This window comes from Mustela nivalis (genome assembly GCF_964662115.1).
Source record: "Mustela nivalis genome assembly, chromosome: 1".
Taxonomy (NCBI): Eukaryota; Metazoa; Chordata; class Mammalia; order Carnivora; family Mustelidae; genus Mustela; species Mustela nivalis.
The window spans coordinates 194878689-194899236 of NC_139020.1; the positions used below are offsets into that span (position 1 = coordinate 194878689).

At 60.0% G+C, this 20548-nt stretch overlaps 2 protein-coding genes across 2 annotated transcripts; both read left to right on the forward strand.

Moving 5' to 3' along the window:
• Positions 1–241: 241 nt before the first annotated feature.
• TNNC1 (troponin C1, slow skeletal and cardiac type) lies at positions 242–3381 on the forward strand. Its single transcript, XM_082695005.1, has 6 exons — positions 242–339; positions 1857–1887; positions 2116–2262; positions 2547–2661; positions 2933–3069; positions 3156–3381. Exons 1-6 carry the CDS (start codon positions 316–318, stop codon positions 3185–3187), a joined length of 486 nt encoding a protein of 161 aa, XP_082551131.1. The 5' UTR covers positions 242–315; the 3' UTR covers positions 3188–3381.
• A 4850-nt stretch (positions 3382–8231) lies between these two features.
• Positions 8232–19794, forward strand: SEMA3G (semaphorin 3G). Its single transcript, XM_082728639.1, has 16 exons — positions 8232–8454; positions 10202–10362; positions 10459–10521; positions 10986–11105; positions 11371–11461; positions 11586–11702; positions 11932–12077; positions 12278–12392; positions 12485–12554; positions 12858–13002; positions 13277–13508; positions 13602–13693; positions 14336–14377; positions 15113–15341; positions 15628–15767; positions 17050–19794. The coding sequence occupies exons 1-16, from the start codon at positions 8346–8348 to the stop codon at positions 17488–17490; spliced, it is 2313 nt and encodes a 770-aa protein (XP_082584765.1). The 5' UTR covers positions 8232–8345; the 3' UTR covers positions 17491–19794.
• The last annotated feature ends 754 nt before the right edge of the window (positions 19795–20548 follow it).

The window sequence follows — 20548 nt, forward strand, 5'->3', positions numbered from 1 at the left end:
GGCCCACTACTTTGCAGCACCTGTCCTTTCCTTGGCTCGAGTTTTCATTCATTCAAGAAACCTTTCCGGAGAGTCCCCTGGGAGCCATGGAGGACAGAGGGGAAAAGATGTGGTCCTTGCAGCCCTTCATCTGCTCCCTGCACTGGGCAGAGGACACAGGGACTCAGGCCAGCCTGAGATCACCAGGGCTGGGGGAGGGGGTGGAGGATACTGCACGAAGGGGTGGGCTGGGCTGGCCCGGAATGCGGTGGGGCAGGGCTATTTAAGCCCAGGACTGGCTGGCAACCCCAGCAGCCTGCCCTGTGAGCCACGAGCATGGACGACATCTACAAGGCTGCGGTGAGGGACTGGGCAGGGCTCAGGGCTGGAGTGGGTGGGCCCACTGGGGGCTCACTCAACTCATGCTGGGGGGGTGAGGTCATCCCACAAAGGTGGTGGGGGACCCAGGAGAGGGCCCGCGCAACTTTCAGCCCAGGCCTTCAAGGGGATGGTGGATTGGGCATTCCAGTTCCGGGGTGCGGAAGGAGTCAGGGGTTCAGGAGAGGAGCTTTTAGGTGGGTGGAGGAAGTCCCTGCTTTTAGCATCATGTCTGCTCCTGTCTCCAAGTGTCTGTAGTCTGTGTCACCGTCTTCTAGTCACATCTCCCTTCACTCGTGTCTGTGGTCTCTGGATCTTTGCCTTTCTCAGACTCTTTCCATCTCTTTGTTGCTCCCAGCTGCCCCTCTTAATCTGCTGCTGTCTCCCTGTCCCTCCTCCCCAGTCCTGCCCCTCACACTCTGCTTCTCACACTTCTAATCCCCCACCTACCTCCAGTTCTTCGGAAGGCTGCAGATGCTGTGGAGGGTGGGACAGGAGCTTGAGGAGGGGGCTGGAGAGCCAGAATCCTGAGCTGGAGAAGAGGCTCAGAAGTCTGAGGCAGGCAGGGAAGCCCTGGGCGTGGGGGAGAGTCAGCAGAAAAGGAATAGAGAACCGGGGCTACAGCCGCCATCAGGCGTAGCAGGCTTGGGGCTCAGTGGTTTAGCCAGGGGTGAGTGCTGGAGAGTAGTCACCCCAAGTCCCTGCCGCATCCTAGGGTCACTGAGGGGCTTCAGATACTAGTCCCTCCCAGGAGTCGGGGGTGTTGCTGACCTGCCCCTGCCCCAGAGCCAAGGACATTCGGCCCAGACAACTGTCCCCAAGGGAACCCCTCCCTCAGCCCTGGGAGTACAGCTCCACTCCCCGGCCGGAAGAGCTACAGCTGGTTCTGGGGCTGTCCCTGCCTATCCTGCAGGAGTCCATGGAGCTGGGGGAGGGAAGCCCTCCACCCTGTGCCCATACAAGGCCTGGTGGGGCTGGGGACTAATTTTGGCTCCTGAGGCACCAGCAGGCCAGGGGGCCAGATAACGCTGCCCCACCCCCTGCATGCCAGAGTCCCCAGAACAATCACCAGGTTTAACTTTGTTCCCCGTTAAAAATAGCCCAGTGGCCATCCCGGTCAGGTTACAGTGGATGGCTTTGCCTATCCTCACACTGGTTTTATTGTCCCAACCTGAGGGACAGCTGTCCCTCAAGCCACCCAGCTTGGATTTCAGCAGGGGGGCCAAAAGGGCACTTGAGTGGTCACTGACTATTGTTACTCAGGGTCACCTTGGCCCTGGAGGGGGCACCCACCTGTCACCCTGGCCCTAAGCCCGGCCTCAGTGAGGCCAGCTGGGTCACCTCAGGGCTTTGGCGGGTAGGGAGGGAGGAGTGAGGACTGTGACCTGGGAAAGCCCTGCCTCTTCCTGCCTTCAGTTTCCCCATCTGTGGAATGGGTTGATTTCCTTAACAGCAACTAACTCCTGAATCTGAATCCTGAGACTTCCTTTTCTCTCTAGGTAGAACAGCTGACAGAAGAGCAGAAAAATGGTGAGTGCTCCAACACATATGGGGGTACAGTGGTGCCGGGCTGGGAGAGCAAAAGGACCCCAGAGGCTGGGGTCCCTCTTACTATGACCTCAGAGGTCTTGGAGGGAAATGGGCAATTGGCAGGAAGCCCCAGAGGTCTGGCCTTCTGGGGTCCCAGCTTCTGAGCCCTGGCCACCCTGTAACTCCCCCAACCATCTCCCCTCCCTCTCCCCCTGCCTTCGGACACAGAATTCAAGGCAGCCTTTGACATCTTCGTGCTGGGCGCCGAGGATGGCTGCATTAGCACCAAGGAGCTGGGCAAGGTGATGAGGATGCTGGGCCAGAACCCCACACCTGAGGAGCTGCAGGAGATGATTGACGAGGTGGATGAGGACGGTGAGCCCTCCTACCCGCCCCCCCAACCGCCCCCACAGCCCCAGACCCACCTCAGCCTCAGCTTGCTTGGGACCCGAGTCCTGGCTCTGCCACTCATTACTCGGTGCCCTTGAGGGAACCCGTTAGCCTCTCTGAGCCTCAGTCATGTCATCTATGAAATGGGCATGACGACCGCACTCATCTCATAGGGTTGCTATAAGGGTGCGTGCAGGGGCAACACCAGGGCTCAGCGTTGAGAGCATTCTAGCCATCCCTCACTGATGGCCATGCCGCGCCCCTCGCAGGCAGCGGCACAGTGGACTTCGATGAGTTCCTAGTCATGATGGTTCGGTGCATGAAGGATGACAGCAAAGGAAAGTCTGAGGAGGAGCTGTCGGACCTCTTCCGCATGTTTGACAAGTGAGTGCGCCTCCCTGGACCTCTGACCCTGACCCTAGCTGAGGCAGGGAAAGGGGACAGTCTTGTGACCTCAAGGCCTCAGTCTCCCATTCTGTGCAGTGGGAGAATGGGATGTCCCTCTTCCCAGCAGCCCCTCCTTGCCTCCTGCGGTCATAGGTGGGGCTGCCTCTTCCCTTCCTCTAGCCTGCACCAGGAGCTCTAAGGTTCGCTTCCTCCCTCCCCCCTGCCCCTTTCCACCTGCTCCCCCCCCCCCGCCCCCGCCACCACCCAGAAATGCTGATGGCTACATAGACCTGGACGAGCTGAAGGTGATGCTTCAGGCTACAGGCGAGACCATCACGGAAGATGACATCGAGGAGCTCATGAAGGATGGTGACAAGAACAACGATGGCCGCATTGACTATGACGGTGAGGGGGCGCTGCTGTGCCGGGCCCCTGCTACCCACACCTGACCAGACCCCTTCTCTGACCTGGGCCTGCTTCTCTCTTCACAGAGTTCCTGGAGTTCATGAAAGGGGTGGAGTAGACACCAGCCCTCGCCCGGAGCTGCCGGTGCCACCTTCCAACTCCAGCCGGGCCCTGGGGTGGGGGCAAGGGGCTGGGGTCCCCAGGATGTGAGCTTGGGTGTGTTGTCGACCCTCCCAAGGAGGGGGTGGGCCCTCCCTGACTGCCTCCCCCAGCCCTGTCGTAGGGAATGCGATTAAAGCTCTGCTCCCTGGATACCTGCTGTCTGGCTTTCATACCCCAGGGGGTTGTGGGTGCTCTGACGTCCATTTCCTGCTTGCACTCCACCTGTCCCCCTACACCGTCTTCTACCAGGGGGCTTAGGTCGGGTTGGAGATGACGGTGTTCCATGGCTCAGTGGCTCCTTTCTAGGACTGCTGATGCCCAGGCCCCATCTCCAGAGTTTCAGCATTTGGACTTGGGGTGGCCCAGGAATCCACAGTGAACATGCTCCTGGGGGCTGTGGCTTTGGTCGCCAATGGGCTGAGAGGTCCTGTGCTTGGAGAGAGCAGAGCACCCTGCTAGGCCCTGGAGGCCACTTGGCATGGTAGCCCAGCTCCTTCTCAGCTCCGGTTGTGGAGAAGCGGGTTGCTCTGGGGGCTCAGTGGGCTGTGGCACTTGCATTTCACACTAGTGGCACTGACTTCCCAGGGATGAGGGGCACACCATCTGCTCTCCCTCCATTCACCCATTTGCCAAGTGAGGGGCCCAGAGAGGTGCACGGACCTGTCAAGGTCATCAGTGAGTCTGGTGACTGACAAAGATAAGTGGCTTCCAGCCCGGGGCTCTGTCTGATACACCAGGTCCACACCGGTGTAATTTCCAGTTCCCTTGAACCTTGGAGGCTCCAGCAGCCCACTGTCCCTTCCTGATGGAATGGAAATGTAAGGCTTGGTGGCTCTCAACTTAGTGGGGGTCAGAGCAGTGGCACTGGTCTTGAAGAGGGTGGCAGCAAGGACATGGCGGTGTCAGCAGTGGTGCTCGCAGAAGTGACAGCTGGCCATGGTGTGCAGGCTCCAGCCAGAATGCCAGCAGCTGTCCTTGCTCCACCCAGCCACTCCGAGGCCTCTCCACCTGTGCCCTGGCCTTGGCATTCTCCAGACAGGCTCAGCATTCCGGAGACAGTCTTGGAATTCTGGAGATGCCTCCAGCGGAGGCCAGAGCTACGGGAGCTCTCCGGCTGCCGGAGAGCAGTGGGGTCCCTTCAGGCCTACCCTCGGGAGCTGGAGAACTCAAGGACCTGTGCGTTGTACCACGGAGCAACGACATCCTGGGAGAGGAAGCAGAGCCGCCGTGGGCCCACCTGCCCTGGTCACATCCCTACCCTGTGCCTGGCATGGGCCGGATGCTGCAACCGTTCAGAGGGAGGCTCTGTCCCTAATTTCATGAAATTGACCATCAGCTCAGGAAGACAAGAGGGTGATGAATGCAGTGAGGGAATCGGTGTGGTGCTGGAATGGGGATTATGGAGACACGGTGGCCACGAGGCAGGAGTGGTATGGGATCCTAGATGATGTGCGTTTCTGGTGGGCCAGTCACAGAAGAGAGAGTGAATCTTCTGTACATGTCCAAGTCGCGATGCCTCTGGGACAGGGTGGTGAGGATGTCCAGGCAGGGCTGGAGCTAAGTGAGGGGGCAGAGAGTGCTCTGCAAAGTCACGTGTCCTGAGTAAGAAGGGCTTTCCCGGCCCCGGGCCCGGTGAGGCCCCTGGGGAGACTGAGTATAGACAGGTGGATCTCTACTTCACCCGCCATCACATGTGGGTAGTCCAGGAGAGGAGGTGCGGCCAGGGGGATGGGAGAGATCCTGGCTGAATGAGGAGTCCCGGGAGCCAGGAGGGAAGGGTGGGGACATTGAAATCTGCTGGTGGCCCTGGGGTTAGGGACCTGGAGGCCCCCCGAAGTCTTGACCATGTGGCCACGAGGGTTTCCTTGGAGCCCGACTGGAGAGGACCAAAGGAGCGAGGTGAGATAAAGGGAGCTGGTGGGCATGGACAACACTGGTGCAGCTTCACAGGAAATGCGCCGGAGCTGTGGGGAGACCTGGAAAACAGGGAAGCTCCTTAAAGGTGGGGTAGAGGAATGTGTGGGGCGGGAAGAGGGGACCCTGAGTGAGGCTGGCAAAGGGTGATGAGTGATGCAGGGGTGAGGTTGCAGAAGGTGAGAGGTTACAGGTCTCTGGGGAATGTTTGAATGCCTGGATCCAAGCTGGGCAAGGGGAATCAGGCTGAACGCACGAGGGAAGAACTGTGGCGTCCACGGGAAGGGATTCTGAGTGGAAATGCTGGAGGTCACATCCTTATCAGTGGTGAGTGAGCTGGAGGATGAGGACAGTGGCTGAGGCCTGGGCAGGAGAAGGTGGTTGTTGGTGAGGAGGAGTTAGGGTCCGGGCACCTGGAGGACGTGGGCTTCTGTTGGGATCAGGAAAGGAGAATAGAGAAACTCCGAGAGTTAAGCTTTCCATGAAACAAAAAGGAGAACGGCTGGGCCACTATCAAGAGGTTACATGGGGAGGCTGGGTGGTGGTGGTGGGGAGTCCATAGGGAGGGGAGTCTGGTGATGGTCCCCGTGTCTCTTTTCCAGAATGAGGTTGGCTGGGGAAGAACTAGAGACATCCAACAAGCACGCATACCACAAGAGCTCACAAGCTCCCACCACACCCAGCATTAAGATCCGGCGTGTGCATCATCTACTTTGTTCTGCTGTGTTTGGTCCCCTCCATTTTTTCTGGGCTATGTCATCCTTTGCCTAGATAGGGCTTCCTCCATGAAGTCTCCCTTGATTTCTTGATCAGAAGCAATCACTCGAGTCTCCTGCTGCTCCTGCCTTTTCGTAGTACGGTCATCTGGTTACTGCCTACTGCCCCAAGAGGCTTTGGTTTCTGGGGGTGGCCCCACTGCCCAGCCCAGGGCCTGACGTAGTGGAACCCCCTGCAGTTCCCTCTGTGTCCATTAGATGGCACAAGATGCCTGTGGCTGGACCCATCAGTCAGTGGGTATCAAGGGTACACTTGGGGTCCGTTTCCAAGTTGCGGCCAGCAAGCAGGGGCCTTCACAGGAGATCCTCACCCCCTTCCCTGACTGGGGATATGAGGCCTAAAGAGGGAGAAGAGCTGCTTGAGGCCATACAACAAGTTAACAGTAGCTCTTGGGCTCTCAGCCCCAGCAACAGGCTGTTTTTCTGCAGTGTGGAGTGAGCTGCCCAGCACATCCGCTTCCAATATACCCGGGCCTCCCTGCAGCCCTAGCTTGGGGCGCTGGCTGAGCTGAGACCCCCAGGGCGAGCTGGCAGACTGAGGAGTTGTTGGGCCTCCTGATCACAGCTGGTGGCCACATGCTAGTTGAGGGGCTGTCCAGCTCAATCTTCAGCCAGACTTTGGCCCTCAGCCCAGTCTTCAGGCTGAAACAACTCCCCAGGGAACTGGAGGCAGAGGGGCTCCACCCTCTTGAGGGTCCATGACAGCCCCTGCACAGGCACAACTCACCAGTGTGGAGCCTGGCTGCTCCCCAGCTATGGAAGGAGGAGACTGAGGCCTAGAGATGGGAAGGCTTTGGCCAAGTTTCTTGGAGAAGCCAGAGGTGGGGTGGGCTGACGCTAGTCCCTGACCTCTCTGAGTTGCCCCTCACCCAATGCCAGGTCAGGACCCCCTGGGGGGAGGCATGTATGTGGGTGGCAGGGGGTGATGGAGACAAGGAGACAGGGTTCCAGGTCCCTGGGTCCTTCTCATGCTGACTCAAGGAGCCAACCTGTTTCCCTTCCAGGGATGAGATGGGGGTGAGGAAGGAAGGATCCCAGGACCCCAGAAGTCCCAGAAGAAAACAAGAGTCCCAGGAGGGGGCAGGGCTGAGCAGAGCCTGTTGTCAGTCTGCAGTGTGACCTGGGCCAGGCCCTTCCTTCTCTGATGGTCCCAAGTTTCTTGACCACCATCGAAGAGCTCAGGCTGGTCCATCTGGGAGGACTAACTTGCAGGAATTTCTAGGATCCTTGGAGCTCCAGCTCTGGTTGACGTCTGAGATCTTAGTGCCTGGAACCTCAGATTCTGAGTGAAGGGCTCTAGGGTGGGATGGAATGACAGCCGCGGGTGGGGGGACGGGGGCTGCTGTGGGATGGGGGGCATAGGGAGATCCCCTCACTTGCCCCTATTTAATCCCTCAGGCTTGTCTCTCCTTTGTCCCTCTTCTGTGGCCTGCCTGGCCCTGAATCAGTGTGCAGGGCAGAGGGAATGGGGGATGGGGTAAGTGTCCTACCTCCACCCTCACTCCGGAGGGACATAGGTATAGTGTCTGTGTGCAAAGGGGAACTCTGGGAAGAACCCACTACTCCCTTGGTGCCACTGAGGCCTAGAGCTCTGGTGGATCTGCAGGGCTGAGGGATAATGGGGGAGTCCCCGAGCATGGAGTGCATCCTGTCCTCTGCCCCAGTGAGCTGGGAAGGGGCCTGGAGGCCAGACAGGGACAGGCTTGGGTGGAGGAGGCTGGGCTCATCTCTTGCCAACCCCAGATCTATGAAGTGTGGCCAGACGTCAAGCCCCCACCCAAAACATGGAGTCCCTTGGACTGGAATGACCCTCCCAGGCAACTTAGGCCCTGCCAGGGGAGCTGGGGAGCCAGGCAGGGCTTCAGGGAGCTGGACCCTCCTGGTATCAGGGATCTGGGCTCAAGTCAGTTTGTTTCTGTCGTGGGGTCTCTGTCATGGGCAATGGAAAGGCAGGGAGCAAAGGAGGGCTCAGCTAGACGTCCAGCCAGCCCAGCAACCTCTGATCTTTCCTCCAGGCTATGTCTTCCCCTCCCCCTTCTCCCCCCCCCCCCCGCCACACCCCCGGCCTCCACAACATTTTGTTGGAGCCTGGAGACTTGGGTTTGTGGACATTTCATGTAAAGCACCCACACCCCAGCCGGGAAAGAGTTTCCCCATTGGGAAACTAGCCAATGTGACACAGAGGCATTAACCACGCCAAGGAGGGTGGAGAGAGAGGCAGCAGGTGGATAACGGAGGCGGGTGGGCCTCCTGCTGCTCCCTCCCTCCCTGCCTCCCTCCTCCTTCCCGCCTTCTGGGCCCTACAGGGGGCGGAGCCGCTGCCTTATAAGTGTCAGGCCTGGCGGCTGTGGAACAAACAACCAGCAGCCAGCAGCGGACCCGGGGCACCTCGACCAGCAGCGTGGTGCCCTCGGTTCCCCCAGCATGGTCCCCTCGGCCTGGGCCATCTGCTGCCTCCTGGGGGGCCTCCTGCTCCACGGGGGCAGCCCCACCCCCGGCCCCAGCGTGCCCCGCCTGCGGCTCTCCTACCGAGGTACCAGCAGTGCACGCCCTGTTCAAGGGTGCGTCTGTGGGAGCCCGGGACCCTGTGACATCCCCGGCTCAGGGGTGCCCAGCCAGGCGCTGGGCAGCCTCTTCTGCCCGCCGGAGGGATGCGGTCACTCCCACACAGCCCGTGGGAAGGACTTCACGGTCATTCCCGGAGATGGTGATCCAGCTGCCGCCAGAGGCGGGACCTGGGAGGAGGGCAGGGGCAGGTCCCTGGAGGGGGGAGGAGGGAGAGGCAGAGCTGCAGGGGGACAACTTGAGGGGGGCTTCTGAGAAAAGGAGAGAAGCGTGGAGGTCCTGAGAGGCCTCAGTAGGGATGGGCAGAGAGAGATGGGGAGGGATGGAGAGGACAGGTCTGGAGGAGGTGTGCACTGAGCCTGGGCACCTGTGAGAGCCTGGGCCAGCAGCCTGCAGTGGAATCCCTCGCCCTGTCCCCACAGCCTAGAGGCCCCCACCTCCCATCTGCCTCTTGTAGCCCACTTCATAGTGCTGGCTTTTGTCCTTCCCTTTCTGTCCCGGAGGCTCTTCACAGCCTGAAGGGGATCACAGCCTCCCCTCTTGGCCCATCCTGGCCCAGGAGGTGCCCCCGCGGCTCTAACCTGGTATTCCGTGCTGCAGCTGGTGCAGACTTCTCTGAATCTGTGGGGGTGGTCCACGGGGAAGGTCCCTGAGACACTTCTTGGGGAAACCAGATGGGTGATCACCTTCCCTGGGAACCCCAATCCAAGCGGGACACCCAGCCTTCTCTGGAACATCTGGGAGAGGAGATATGGTTCTTCTCTGGAGTCTGTGGTTGGGTCTGGTGGTGGGGGGGGGGGGGATGTGGTCCTTTCTTGGGAGCTGTGGACTGGGGCAAAAATCAAGCTGTAAGCAAAAGCTTAAATAGGGCAAATTCCCTTGAAAGTACTGTCAGCCATGGAGGGCTTCCTGGAAGAGGCTGTTGATGAGTTTGGGAATGGAGTGGGTGCGGGCTTGCCACTTTTGGGCAGGTGTGGGATACCTGGCTTTCCCAGGGGTGGCCAGGGGTGGCCAACGCCCCTTCCCACCACATCCTGCTGCACGCCCCTTTGGCCACCTGTTACCTTCACCTCCCTAGCCAAACCCCAGGAAACTATTTCAGGATCCTCGGCTCCTGGGCCCAGCATCCCCCGCCAGCCACCCCCCACAGCTGGGGCCTGGGAGGGCAGTGTCTGCGGAGGAGAAAGTCTTCCTTAGTCGTATCCCTGGACCAGAGCCTTGGGCTCCACCTGAGCATAGCCGGCCTTTCCCATACCCAGGCCTTTGCCAGGTGTTTCCTCTGCTGGGAACGCTCTCCCGTGTCTGTCCACCTGTCCCACCGAGTCGGCCTCGCCCACTGCTCACACTCACTCAGCCTCCCCCTGGGCTCTTCCCAGCACTTTGCCCAGCTTGCTACCATAAGTTCTGCTGGTGGCGCCATCTTCCCTGGGGACCGGAGTGGGCGCAGAAGGGCACAGATGGGAAGGAGATGTTAACTGAAAGATCAAGGGACTAAAGGATGAAGGGGTAGGAAGCGGGGCTCAGAGCCTCCTGTCCCACCCACTCCCAGGAGCCGTTTCCCAGAAGCCCTTCAGCAGGCCTGGGGCCGGAAACATTTTCCAGATGTGGGGTGTGTGTGTGTGTGTGAATGCACAGCTGGGACCCTCCAGCTCCACACCTTAATGGAGGAAGTGGGCACAGCAGTACGCGCTGACTTCCAGTCTGCTCCCTCCGAGATCTCCTGTCTGCCAACCGTTCAGCTGTCTTTCTGGGTCCCCGGGGCTCTCTGGACCTTCGAGCCATGTATCTGGATGAGTACCGGGACCGCCTTTTTCTGGGGGGCCGTGATGCCATCTACTCTCTGCGGCTAGACCAGTCGTGGCCGGATCCCCGGGAGGTGAGTGGGGCGGAGGAAGGGAGGGTCTCCCTGTGAGCTGGGAGCTGGATGGAGAAACAGGCTGTGAGATCAAGCGTCAGCCAGGCTCTCCTTCAGGTCCAGTGGCCACCGCAGCCAGGACAGAAGGAGGAGTGTGTTCGCAAGGGAAGAGATCCTTTGGTGAGTGCGGTCAGGAGAGACTGCCCGGGCGCCTGAGGGGCTCAGTTGGTTAAGCGACTATCTTTGGCTCAGGTCATGATCCTGGAGTCCCCGGATCCAGTCCCGCATGGGGCTCCCTGCTCAGTGGAGAATCTGCTTCTCCCTCTGACCCTTCAGCTCTCATGCTCTCTCTCTCACTCTCAAGTAAATAAATAAAATCTTTTTTTTTTTTTTTAAAAGAGTGTCCCCCAACCATGACCAACACCCAGGGCTTGACCCCCAGGACAGCCTAGGGCCACTCCCCAGGGGTACTTGTGCTAGGGGTATTTGGAGCAGATCCTGAGGGCTCTTGAAAGTCTGTGAAGAATGTCACCCTTACCCTAGGTCCCCAGAGCTGATTAGCCAGGCAGGGCTGAGTCCTGGGGCCCACGGAGACGGTAAACACCTCCTCACCCCCTCCACCGCACCCCTTTTCTCCCTGCTAGGTGGAGTGTGCCAACTTCGTACGGGTGCTGCAGCCCCACAACAGGACCCACCTGCTGGCGTGCGGCACTGGGGCCTTTCAGCCTACCTGTGCCCTCATCACAGTCGGGCACCGTGGGGAGGTGAGCCCGGCACAGGCCCCGCAAGGGACTGGGATGCAGTGACATTTCTGCCCTGCTGTCTGAACACTTCCCATTGAGCCCGGCTCAAGGCAGAGAGGTCAGGGGCTGAAAGGCATCTTTGTGCCAGGCTGACCCCGTTGGCGGGGCCCTGAATGAGGACGTCTTCCGCCCACTCTCCAGCTGCACGCGATGGCCACTGCCTGGGTGGGGGGCTGGGCTGCTTTCCCAGGTGACACCCTTCCCTCCCTTCCTCCCTCTCCCCCAGCATGTGCTCCACCTTGAGCCCAGCAGTGTGGAAAGTGGGCGGGGGCGGTGCCCGCATGAGCCCAGCAGTCCCTTCGCCAGCACCTCTGTAGGTGGGTGATGTCCAGGCCAGGACGGGCATGAGGAGGGTGGGTGCTGGTCAGTGTCACTGGGAAGGGTTGGGACCAGCTATGGGACCTGGCCCTCCTCCCCTGACTCTGCCCCATTCTCACCCAGGTGGGGAGCTGTACACGGGCCTCACGGCTGACTTCCTGGGGCGCGAGGCCATGATCTTCCGGAGTGGGGGTCCCCGGCCAGCTTTGCGTTCTGACTCTGACCAGAACCTCCTACACGGTGAGCCCAGGGTCTTTCAGGGGCAAGGCTGACTGGGATCTGCCCCCAGCCCTGACAGGGAGGCAGGAGGGCCTGGCACTGGAGTGGGGATGGGAGGGACAGACAGCCCAGCCCCACTCTACTCCCCGGGACTCCAGCCTACAGTGGAGGTCCGGCACCTCTCCCCTGACCCCGCTCCCATCCTCCCCTGTGAGGGTCCCCCAACCAGCTGCACCCTGTCACCTCCCAGACCCGCGGTTTGTGATGGCCGCCCGGATTGCTGACAACTCTGACCAGGATGATGACAAGGTGTACTTCTTCTTCTCGGAAACTGTGCCCTCACCCGATGGTGGCCCAGGCCGTGTCACCGTCAGCCGCGTCGGCCGTGTCTGCGTGGTGAGAGCCGGGAGGAGGCGGTGAGGTCAGATCCTTACCACACTCCCTTCCTACACCCGTTCCCAGCAGCAGCAGGAGGGAAAGCGAGGCAAGGCTGTGAAGCCAGCCTCCGTGCCTCTCCTCCAGCGGTGAGGGTGGAGGAGCAGAAGGGGGGGCCCATCTCCGTGGAGCTGGAGGCTGACTCTGACCCTCACCCCCAGAATGACCTCGGTGGCCAGCGCGTGCTGGTGAGCAAATGGAGCACTTTCCTCAAGGCCAGGCTGGTGTGCTCGGTGCCTGGCCCTGGTGGTGCCGAGACCCACTTTGACCAGCTGGGTAAGGCCATGGCCAGGGCCGGGTGCGGGTACAGGTGCAGAGGGCTCAGAGCAGTGAGTGGGTGGCATTGACAGTGACCTTCTCTCTCCCAGAGGATGTGTTCCTGCTGTGGCCCAGCGCAGGGAAGAACCTCGAGGTGTATGCTCTGTTTAGCACGGTCAGGTGGGCACACGGGTCTCCCCTCATATCCCCAGCCCTGGTTCAGTCTCTGCACACTAGCGTCCTCTGTTGAGCCCCTGCTTTTGTGGCCCGACTTTACTGTGGGTCTCTGTCTCTGTCCCTGACTCAAGGACTCGGAGGCTCTATTTTCTCCCTCCTTCTCTCTGTCTTTGTCTGGGTGTCCTCGTTTTCTGGTCTTGGCTGTCTGTAGGCATGATCGCCCTCTGTCCTGTCCATGAAGCCAGGCTGCCCCTTCCCACCTGTGACAGCCACTCTGACCTGACTGTCCCTGTGCGTCCTTGGCAGTGTCGTGTTCCAGGGATTCGCCGTCTGCGTGTACCACATGGAGGATATCTGGGAGGTCTTCAAAGGGCCCTTTGCCCACCAAGATGGTCCCCAACACCAGTGGGGACCCTATGGGGGCAAGGTGCCCTTCCCTCGGCCTGGAGTGGTGAGTGTCTGCCTGGAGCCAGGCCGGGAGAGAGGGCTGAGAAGTTTCTAGAGGGATTCTACCTTGGGACAACCTTGCGGCTGGGCTAGGACTCCAGAGGGGCCAGGTGGTGGAAGAAGGGGAGCAGAGCCCTGACCACGTCAAGGAGCCTCTGCTACGGCTAGCGTGGCCCCTCTGATGTGGGCATGCCCAGGCCATGGGACCTGGAAACAGGCTGGGCTGGGGAGCGTGTGGCCCCAGGACACTTCAGGTGCCCCCCTGCTGCTCCTCACAGTGCCCCAGCAAGATGACAGCACAGCCAGGACGACCCTTTGGCAGCACCAAGAACTACCCAGACGAGGTGCTGCAATTTGCCCGAGCCCACCCACTTATGTTCTGGCCCGTGCGGCCACGGCGGGGCCGCCCCGTGCTTGTCAAAACGCATCTGGCCCAGCAGTTGCACCAGATCGTGGTGGACCGCGTGGAGGCAGAGGACGGGACCTACGACGTCATCTTCCTGGGGACTGGTGGGTGGGCTGAGTGGGGTGGCCCGGCCAGGGAGGTGTGCGGGCTGGAGGGGGTTGCTCCTTCTCCCACTGACCCCTTCTCCCTTGCCTCAGACTCAGGCTCCGTGCTCAAGGTCATTGCTCTCCAGGGTGGGGGCTCCACTGAGTCCGAGGAGGTGGTCTTGGAGGAGCTCCAGGTGTTTAAGGTGAGGGCAGATTGTGGGGAGGAAGCACTGATGGGAAGGGTCCCCTCCAGCCCCACTGCTGAGTCTAGGCCTGGCTCCTGGGACACAGGAGCAAAGTGCAGGAGACGGATGGGCCTGTCCTTACTGAGCTCGCAGCCAGTGGAGGAGAAAGTGCCTTGCTGATGCTGTCTGGCGTGGGGCCCAGACAAAGTTTGGAGGGCCTAGGGAGGGGTGTCCAAGGTGATCACCCCCTTGACAAAACCCTGCCAGGCTCAAGTCACAGTGAGGGGGTGGCTGAGACCCCCATGTCTCTAAGGGCTTCTGTGGGCCAGGCAGGGCATCACCTGCCTCTGGGGGACTGCTGGGACCCTGACATGGGATGGGTGATGTGGGACAGCTGCCTCATTCCTGGAGAACAGGGCTGTGGGAGGGGACACTGGAGCTTTGTGCTTTCCACTAGGCCTCCTCCTTGGAGGCCAGCCAGGGTGAGGGGACCTTTCTAATAACCCAATGTCTGGGAAAGACTGTCTGGCCTTAGTTGCCGGGGAGTTCTCTGACCCGGGCTGGGAGGTAGGTGGCTCCCATGTGAGGGCTGGAGGAGGCTGAAGGAGGGACACAGTTGGCCCCAGCCCAGCGCTCTCTGAGACCCTCCTCCTTCTGCAGGTGCCAACACCCATCACCGAGATGGAGATCTCTGTCAAAAGGGTAAGAGCAGCTGCCATCCCACCGCTCTTCCTCCTTCTGATCCCCCTCTGAAACTCTCTGAGCACGACAGGCTGCTGTCTGCTCAACGTGGGGCTGCAGCAGGCTCTGGGGCTGCCTGGTGAGGCCTTGCCATGAGGCTCGAGAGTCCAGCAGGGGAGCTGAGATGCCATGCATGAAACCAGTGGACAGTGGGAACCCTGAGTAAGGGAGGCTGTGTTCAGAGAAGGGGAGATCCACAGAGGCCAGCCCCCCCGGGCCGACAGCTTCCTGCTTGAAAACAAAATCCAGAATTTAAACCCTGCAAGGGAGAGCCACTTTTTTGAGGCCCGCTGGATCCTTTGGCAAGCGGCAAAATCTCAAGCTTATCGCCCCCGTGTATCTTTGGGTAAATCCCAACTTTTGTATTGGGATTGCTTAAAGCAGAGTGTATTTCTAAGCTCAGAGGCAAGTCAGGATAAAGGTTACTGAGGTAGAGAGCAAAAGTCAGCAGCAGGAAGGGCTTGGAGAAGCCCCTTAGGAAGCAAGGTCTGCCCCCTGCTCTCTGTGTCCTAGCACAGGATCTGATGTGTGTCAGGTGCATGATAAACACTTTTGGCATTTGGGGAGACACCCAAGAGGTTCTGGAAGACTGCCTGCAAATGGTGGGGTGCTCTCAGGAAGCCCAAGGGGGCCAAGGGCCTAGCTGCTTCTAGGTGGGGCCTGGGCTCATGTTGGCTCTGCTTGTGTCCCTGCCAGCAAACGCTGTACGTGGGCTCGAGGCTAGGCGTGGCCCGGCTGCGGCTGCACCAGTGTGAAACTTACGGCAGTGCCTGTGCTGAGTGCTGCCTGGCCCGAGACCCATACTGTGCCTGGGACGGTGCCTCCTGTGCCCGCTACCGGCCCGGCCCTGGCAAGCGCCGGTTCCGCAGGCAGGACATCCGGCACGGCAACCCTGCCCTGCAGTGTCTGGCTGAGAGCCAGGAAGGTGAGTGGTGGCAGGCGGCAGGGGCAGGGGGGCTGCGCAGACCCACCGGGCTCCCACAGGCCCCTCCTCACCCCTCTGGCCTGGGCTCAACCCCTGGGAAGTGTGGCCTCATTGGTCCTGTGTTAACAGCCCCCCTGCCACCTCACTTTTCCTACGTGTGCAGCTCCCGTCAGTGTATGGGTGGAGGGTCTTTGGACAGTGATGGACACCTAGGTCCCTGTCACACTGGTGGAGGACCCTGGGGTCCCACAGTCCTGAGCCGAGCCCCCCTCCCCTCTTCCCCCAGAGGAGGCTGCAGGCTCCGCAGCAGCCACCACGGTCTACGGCACGGAGCACAACAGCACTTTCCTGGAGTGCCTGCCCAAGTCTTCCCAGGCGGCCGTGCACTGGTTCGTGCAGAGGCCAGGGGGCCAGGGGCCTGACCAGGTGAGCAAGGACCCTGCCTCCAGCCTGCACGTGTCATCACGCCGCATCCCTCTCTGAACCTAGGAAGGGGCTCTGGGGGGGAACCAGTCCCTGGGGTGCCTAGAAGGAGGTGCCCTTCCTTCTGCCCCTGGGAACAGCAAGCCGTCCTGTGACAGGGAGCCCGCTAACTCCCAGGCATTGGGATGAGCTTTGGGAAGTGGGGAGCAGAGGTGGAAGAGAGGGAAGCGGGGGCTGGCCTGGCCAAGAAGCCCCCCTGTGCTTTTACACATAAGGTTCCTCTCTGAAAGGTCTCTTTCCCAGGGGTTCTTGGTTCTCCTCTGCCCAGGGGGTACCTAACTTGCACCAAAACCTGTGCACACATACACCCCTAAGCACCCACCCACTGCCTAGCTCAACACTTCCTCCACGGAGTCTAGCTGTCTGCCCAGACCCTCTCCTCCCCCATCCTGGAAGGTCTGTCAACCCCAGAAATGGCTTCAGTCTGGGGCCTGAGGAGGGCGTGGGTGTGGCAGGGTGAGGAACCGTTCTCCAGTCTCTCCCACGGGCAGGGAAGGGGAAGGGAGGGCGCTCATTACAGGAGGGGCTCTCCCTCCAGCTTGGGAACCGGGGGAGGCCAGCTTGGGGCCAGCTGCTGGGCTAGGCACTGAGAAGACACCCCCAGGAGGCCAGAGGCAGCGAGCAACAAGATGGTTACATAATACTTACCGCCCGGGCGATCCAGCCTCCACGTGCAGATGTGCAAATGGGATCCAGGCCGGATCAGAGTAGCACGGCTGCCTCCTGCCCTGCGATGGGCACTCAGCCCACCCCTGGCTGGGAGAGTGAACAGTGCAGTCAGGGAAAGGGAGGGCTACGTGTGTGTACGTGTGTGCACGCGCGCATGCGCGTGTGTGCGCGCTCAAAGAGTGGTAAGGACTTCTGGTCCTAGGTCTGTAGGTATAACCCTCCCTGAATAAAAGCCCCTAAATACCTTTACCCACTCTGGTCCCTGGGACTATGTGGCAGGTTCTCCCAAGGCCAAGGTAGGTGCCCCAGTGCTCTGACTAGGGGAGAAACCAAAAGCCTCCTTTGCAGGCCCGGTCCTGGATCCTGGGAAGGTGAGAGCCTGCCGGGCAGTTGGCTGACAGTCCGGAGGAGGAAGCCAGCCTGGGCAGGAAAGAGCGGGGAGGGGAGTGCTTCAGCACGGGGCCCTGAGATATGAATCTGGAAACCGCGGGGAGGAAGCTCTTGGTGTGTGTGCCCTACTCCAAGCCCCCCTCACACCCTCCCACACCCCCCACAGGTCAAGACAGATGAGCGAGTCCTGCAGACAGAGCAGGGGCTGCTGTTCCGCAGACTCAGCCACCTGGACGCTGGCATCTACACCTGCAAGACGCTGGAGCACGGCTTCTCCCAGACCGTGGTCCGCCTGGCTCTGGAGGTGATCGCGGCCTCGCAGCTCCCCAGCCTGTTTCCCCGGGAGCCGAGGCCGGAGGAGCCCCCAGCGCGGGGAAGCCTGGCCTCTGCACCGCCCAAGGCCTGGTATAAGGACATCCTGCAGCTCATCGGCTTCGCCAACCTGCCGCGGGTGGACGAGTACTGCGAGCGCGTGTGGTGCTCCTCCAGGAGCCGGGGCAAACAGGCCAAGGGCAAGAGCTGGCCAGGGCCGGAGCTGGGCAAGAAGGTGAAGAGCCGGGTGCAGGCCGAGCGCAATCGGACGCCCCGGGAGGTAGAGGCCGCATAGAAGAGCATGGAGCAGAGGGTGGTCGGGAGGGACCGGGTGGCCCAGCAGCCCCCAGAGTCTCCCACTCACCCAGCGAGGGCAGAGGGGGGCCTGCATGCCCAACTGCCTCTTAGAGATAGAGGAGTCTCTGCCCCCCGTAATTCTACCAGGCTGCCCCCAGGAAAGGCTGGGGCCCGATGGAGGCTCCCCGTGTCCGAGGCCTGTTCCCTGCCCCTCTGTGCTCCCAGTCCTAGCTGGAGCCAGCCTCCCTCTGGCTGCTGCCAGCCCCCGTGGGCCTGCTGTTTGTTCTCAGATATGGCCCCAGAGCACATTTCCGGTTGTGCCCGGTGGTGAGAGGGCTGGGTGGGTCTTTCCCAGCAGGCAGAACAATGGCCATTCTGAGTGACCCTTGGAGTGGTTGTGTGGGTGTGTCCGAGGAGGTGCCTGGGTGGGGGGCCCTTAGGCAGCGGGAGGAAGATGGAAGTTGCCTCCCAGGTAGCACCCGTTAAGGGCACCTGATGTGATCTGGTGAAACAGGGAGACCCTCCCCCCACTTTGTGACCTGATATCCTGGTGGCTCCCTGCCGCTGTCCACCACTTCTTCTCCCTCACAGAATCCTAGAAGCATGGACAGCCAGAGGTCCCTGGCACCCGGGGGTGGTGGTGGTGGTGGTCTGGGCCTCAGGCCCTACTTCGTAAGCCCAGCGGTGTCTCACAGCCTGACTTGCCTTCCCCAGACCCCACGCTGTCAGGCCAGGTTCCCTGCAATGCCCAGAGCTCCTGACAGGATTCTCCCTTCCCACCATCAGGGGCTCCGGACTGATGAGCCGGGAGAGGGTGGGTTGTGGGGGAATGTCATCCTCCGTTCTGTGGACTAGAGCTGGGGAGAGGGGAGCTGGGGAAGTGTGGGGCAGGAGGAGGGGGCTGTCTCTCACCAGGCAGTGCAAGCATGCCCATAGCTGGGGAGGGCGGGAACCTGCCGCTGGATGGGAGGACCAGGTGCGGGGCTTTGTCACCGAGGGTTGGGAAGCTTCTGGGATGGGGAAAGGGTGAGAGACGCGAGGATGGGCTAGGGGACCCCAGAGCAGGCATTCTCAAGAACCCAAGATGGTGTCAGTTAGCTCAGGAGCCACAGGAAAACCAGATGTCTCCCACCCTGGAATCTTTGGTTTCTACTAAGCAGGGTTGGTGGTGAATGGTTTCATTTATGAAGACTTTTCTCTTTCAAGGGGGGAAAAAAAAACGGAGGGCAAAAGCCTGCTAAGTCCTACTGGTTCTTGAGGGTGAGGTGCAGGTGGCCAGGATGCATTCGGTCTGAGGGTGTAGGGGTGTTTTTGCCATACTCAGTGATGTGTTTCTTGGGCTGGGGAGGACAGAGGAGAGGAGGAGGAGGACTGAATGAAAAGTCTGTCCCAACCTGCATATGAGCAGGTTTAGTGACGCACAAAACCGACAGGAGGGGGACAAGAGCATCAAGTTCGAGATTCCCCCCATGAAAACAACCAAGATGAAGAAAGGAAAAAAACACCAGATAAAAAGCAGGACAGGGCTTCCTGCTCCGTTGAACTCAAACCCAGACTGTGCATCTGCCTTGGGTTTTATGTGAGTCGCCCCATCACCTCCAGAGAACTGGGATCCGAAATAGGCCCCCCTTCCTCTTTGACTTCACAGACAGTGAACCAGAGGCACTGAGATTGACCCAACACCCCCTTGGGATGCCTCGGGCCTGGGGTTTCTGTGGCTGGGAAGCCTGCAGGTAAAAGCAGTAGGGAGGAGGACTGTGGGGAGGAGGGAGGGAGAAGGGAGCAGAGGGAGAGGCAGAGCCATGCAAGAGGGGCGGGAAAGAACACAGAGCCCCAGGAATTGTGGCTCGCAGAGCTGCAGGCCCACTATCCCAGCGAAGCAAGGAAGAAATGGCCAGACTTTCCGTGGCCTCTAGGCTAGACCCAGGCATGGGCTGCTCCAGGCAGGGTTCTCCGGGGGAAGTTACTCTGGAAAATGGAAGAGGAGCTCACAATCCTGAACAAGGAACACCTGCACTTAGAAAATTATGGACAGCTTTTGCCAACTCCCCACACCTCCCACCCATGAGGTACTGTGTGTGATTAACTCCTGGAAATGCCTCTATGTGTGAATTCTATTTTTATATTCATATGTTGAGATTGGCCTTGTGGTTTCTCTGTCTGCAGAGCACCTTCTCCTAATTACTATTGTTATTTTTATTGTCATGACCACCTCTGTGCTCTGATGAGGATACATGGTGGTCTACCACACAGACCCACAAGGAAAGTGATGGAGTGAATATATCACATAATTATATCATTATTGCATCTCTGTATTTCTGTTCTAAATTGACTGATACCATCTGTGTGAGCTGGAAAGGAAGAGCCTTTCCATCCATTCCAGGCGGGAGAAGGCCACCCTAAGGGGTATATTCTAGAAGGGAGGGAGATGGACATGAGGGGCAGGAAGGAAGGAGTCAAAGGGCTTGGTCTAGGAAACAGAGATGGCTTATTAAGTTAGGAAACTCCTGCCCCTCAGGCTTCTGAGACTGACCTTCTCGGGCTTCAGGAAGATCTTGAGTCAGAAAAAAAAATTGCTGGCAAAGGGCAGTTGGGCACGTAGGCAGCCCTGCTCCTTTTTCCACAATAACACTCAATATTTGTAACAGCAACAGTTGGACTGGTGCCTGTCTCCTTGGCATGCCACATACCAACGTATATTAAGGCCACTGTGCTCTTGCCTGCGGTGCTGGGCTGCGCTGTGGGGGTAGAAGCTTGTGAGGAGGAGGAGGGGACGTCTGGATGCTGCTGAAGGCGCCACAGCCCATGGCTCCCACTCCCCCCGGTGACATCATGCTCCTGCCCAGATAACAGAGCCCAGAAAAGGCAGGAGTGATTCAAAGAGGGGAGGGGCACCTTGCCAGGCTAACCTCTTGCTAGCACGCTGAGTATGGGCCCCTCAATCCATACGCCAGAGTAGGGGGGCTTAACAAAATCGGTCATCTGTCCCATCTTGAAGTCCTGGAGCAGGGGTCCTCCTTTTGCCCCTGGGCCTGACAGCATCGAACCACTGTGCC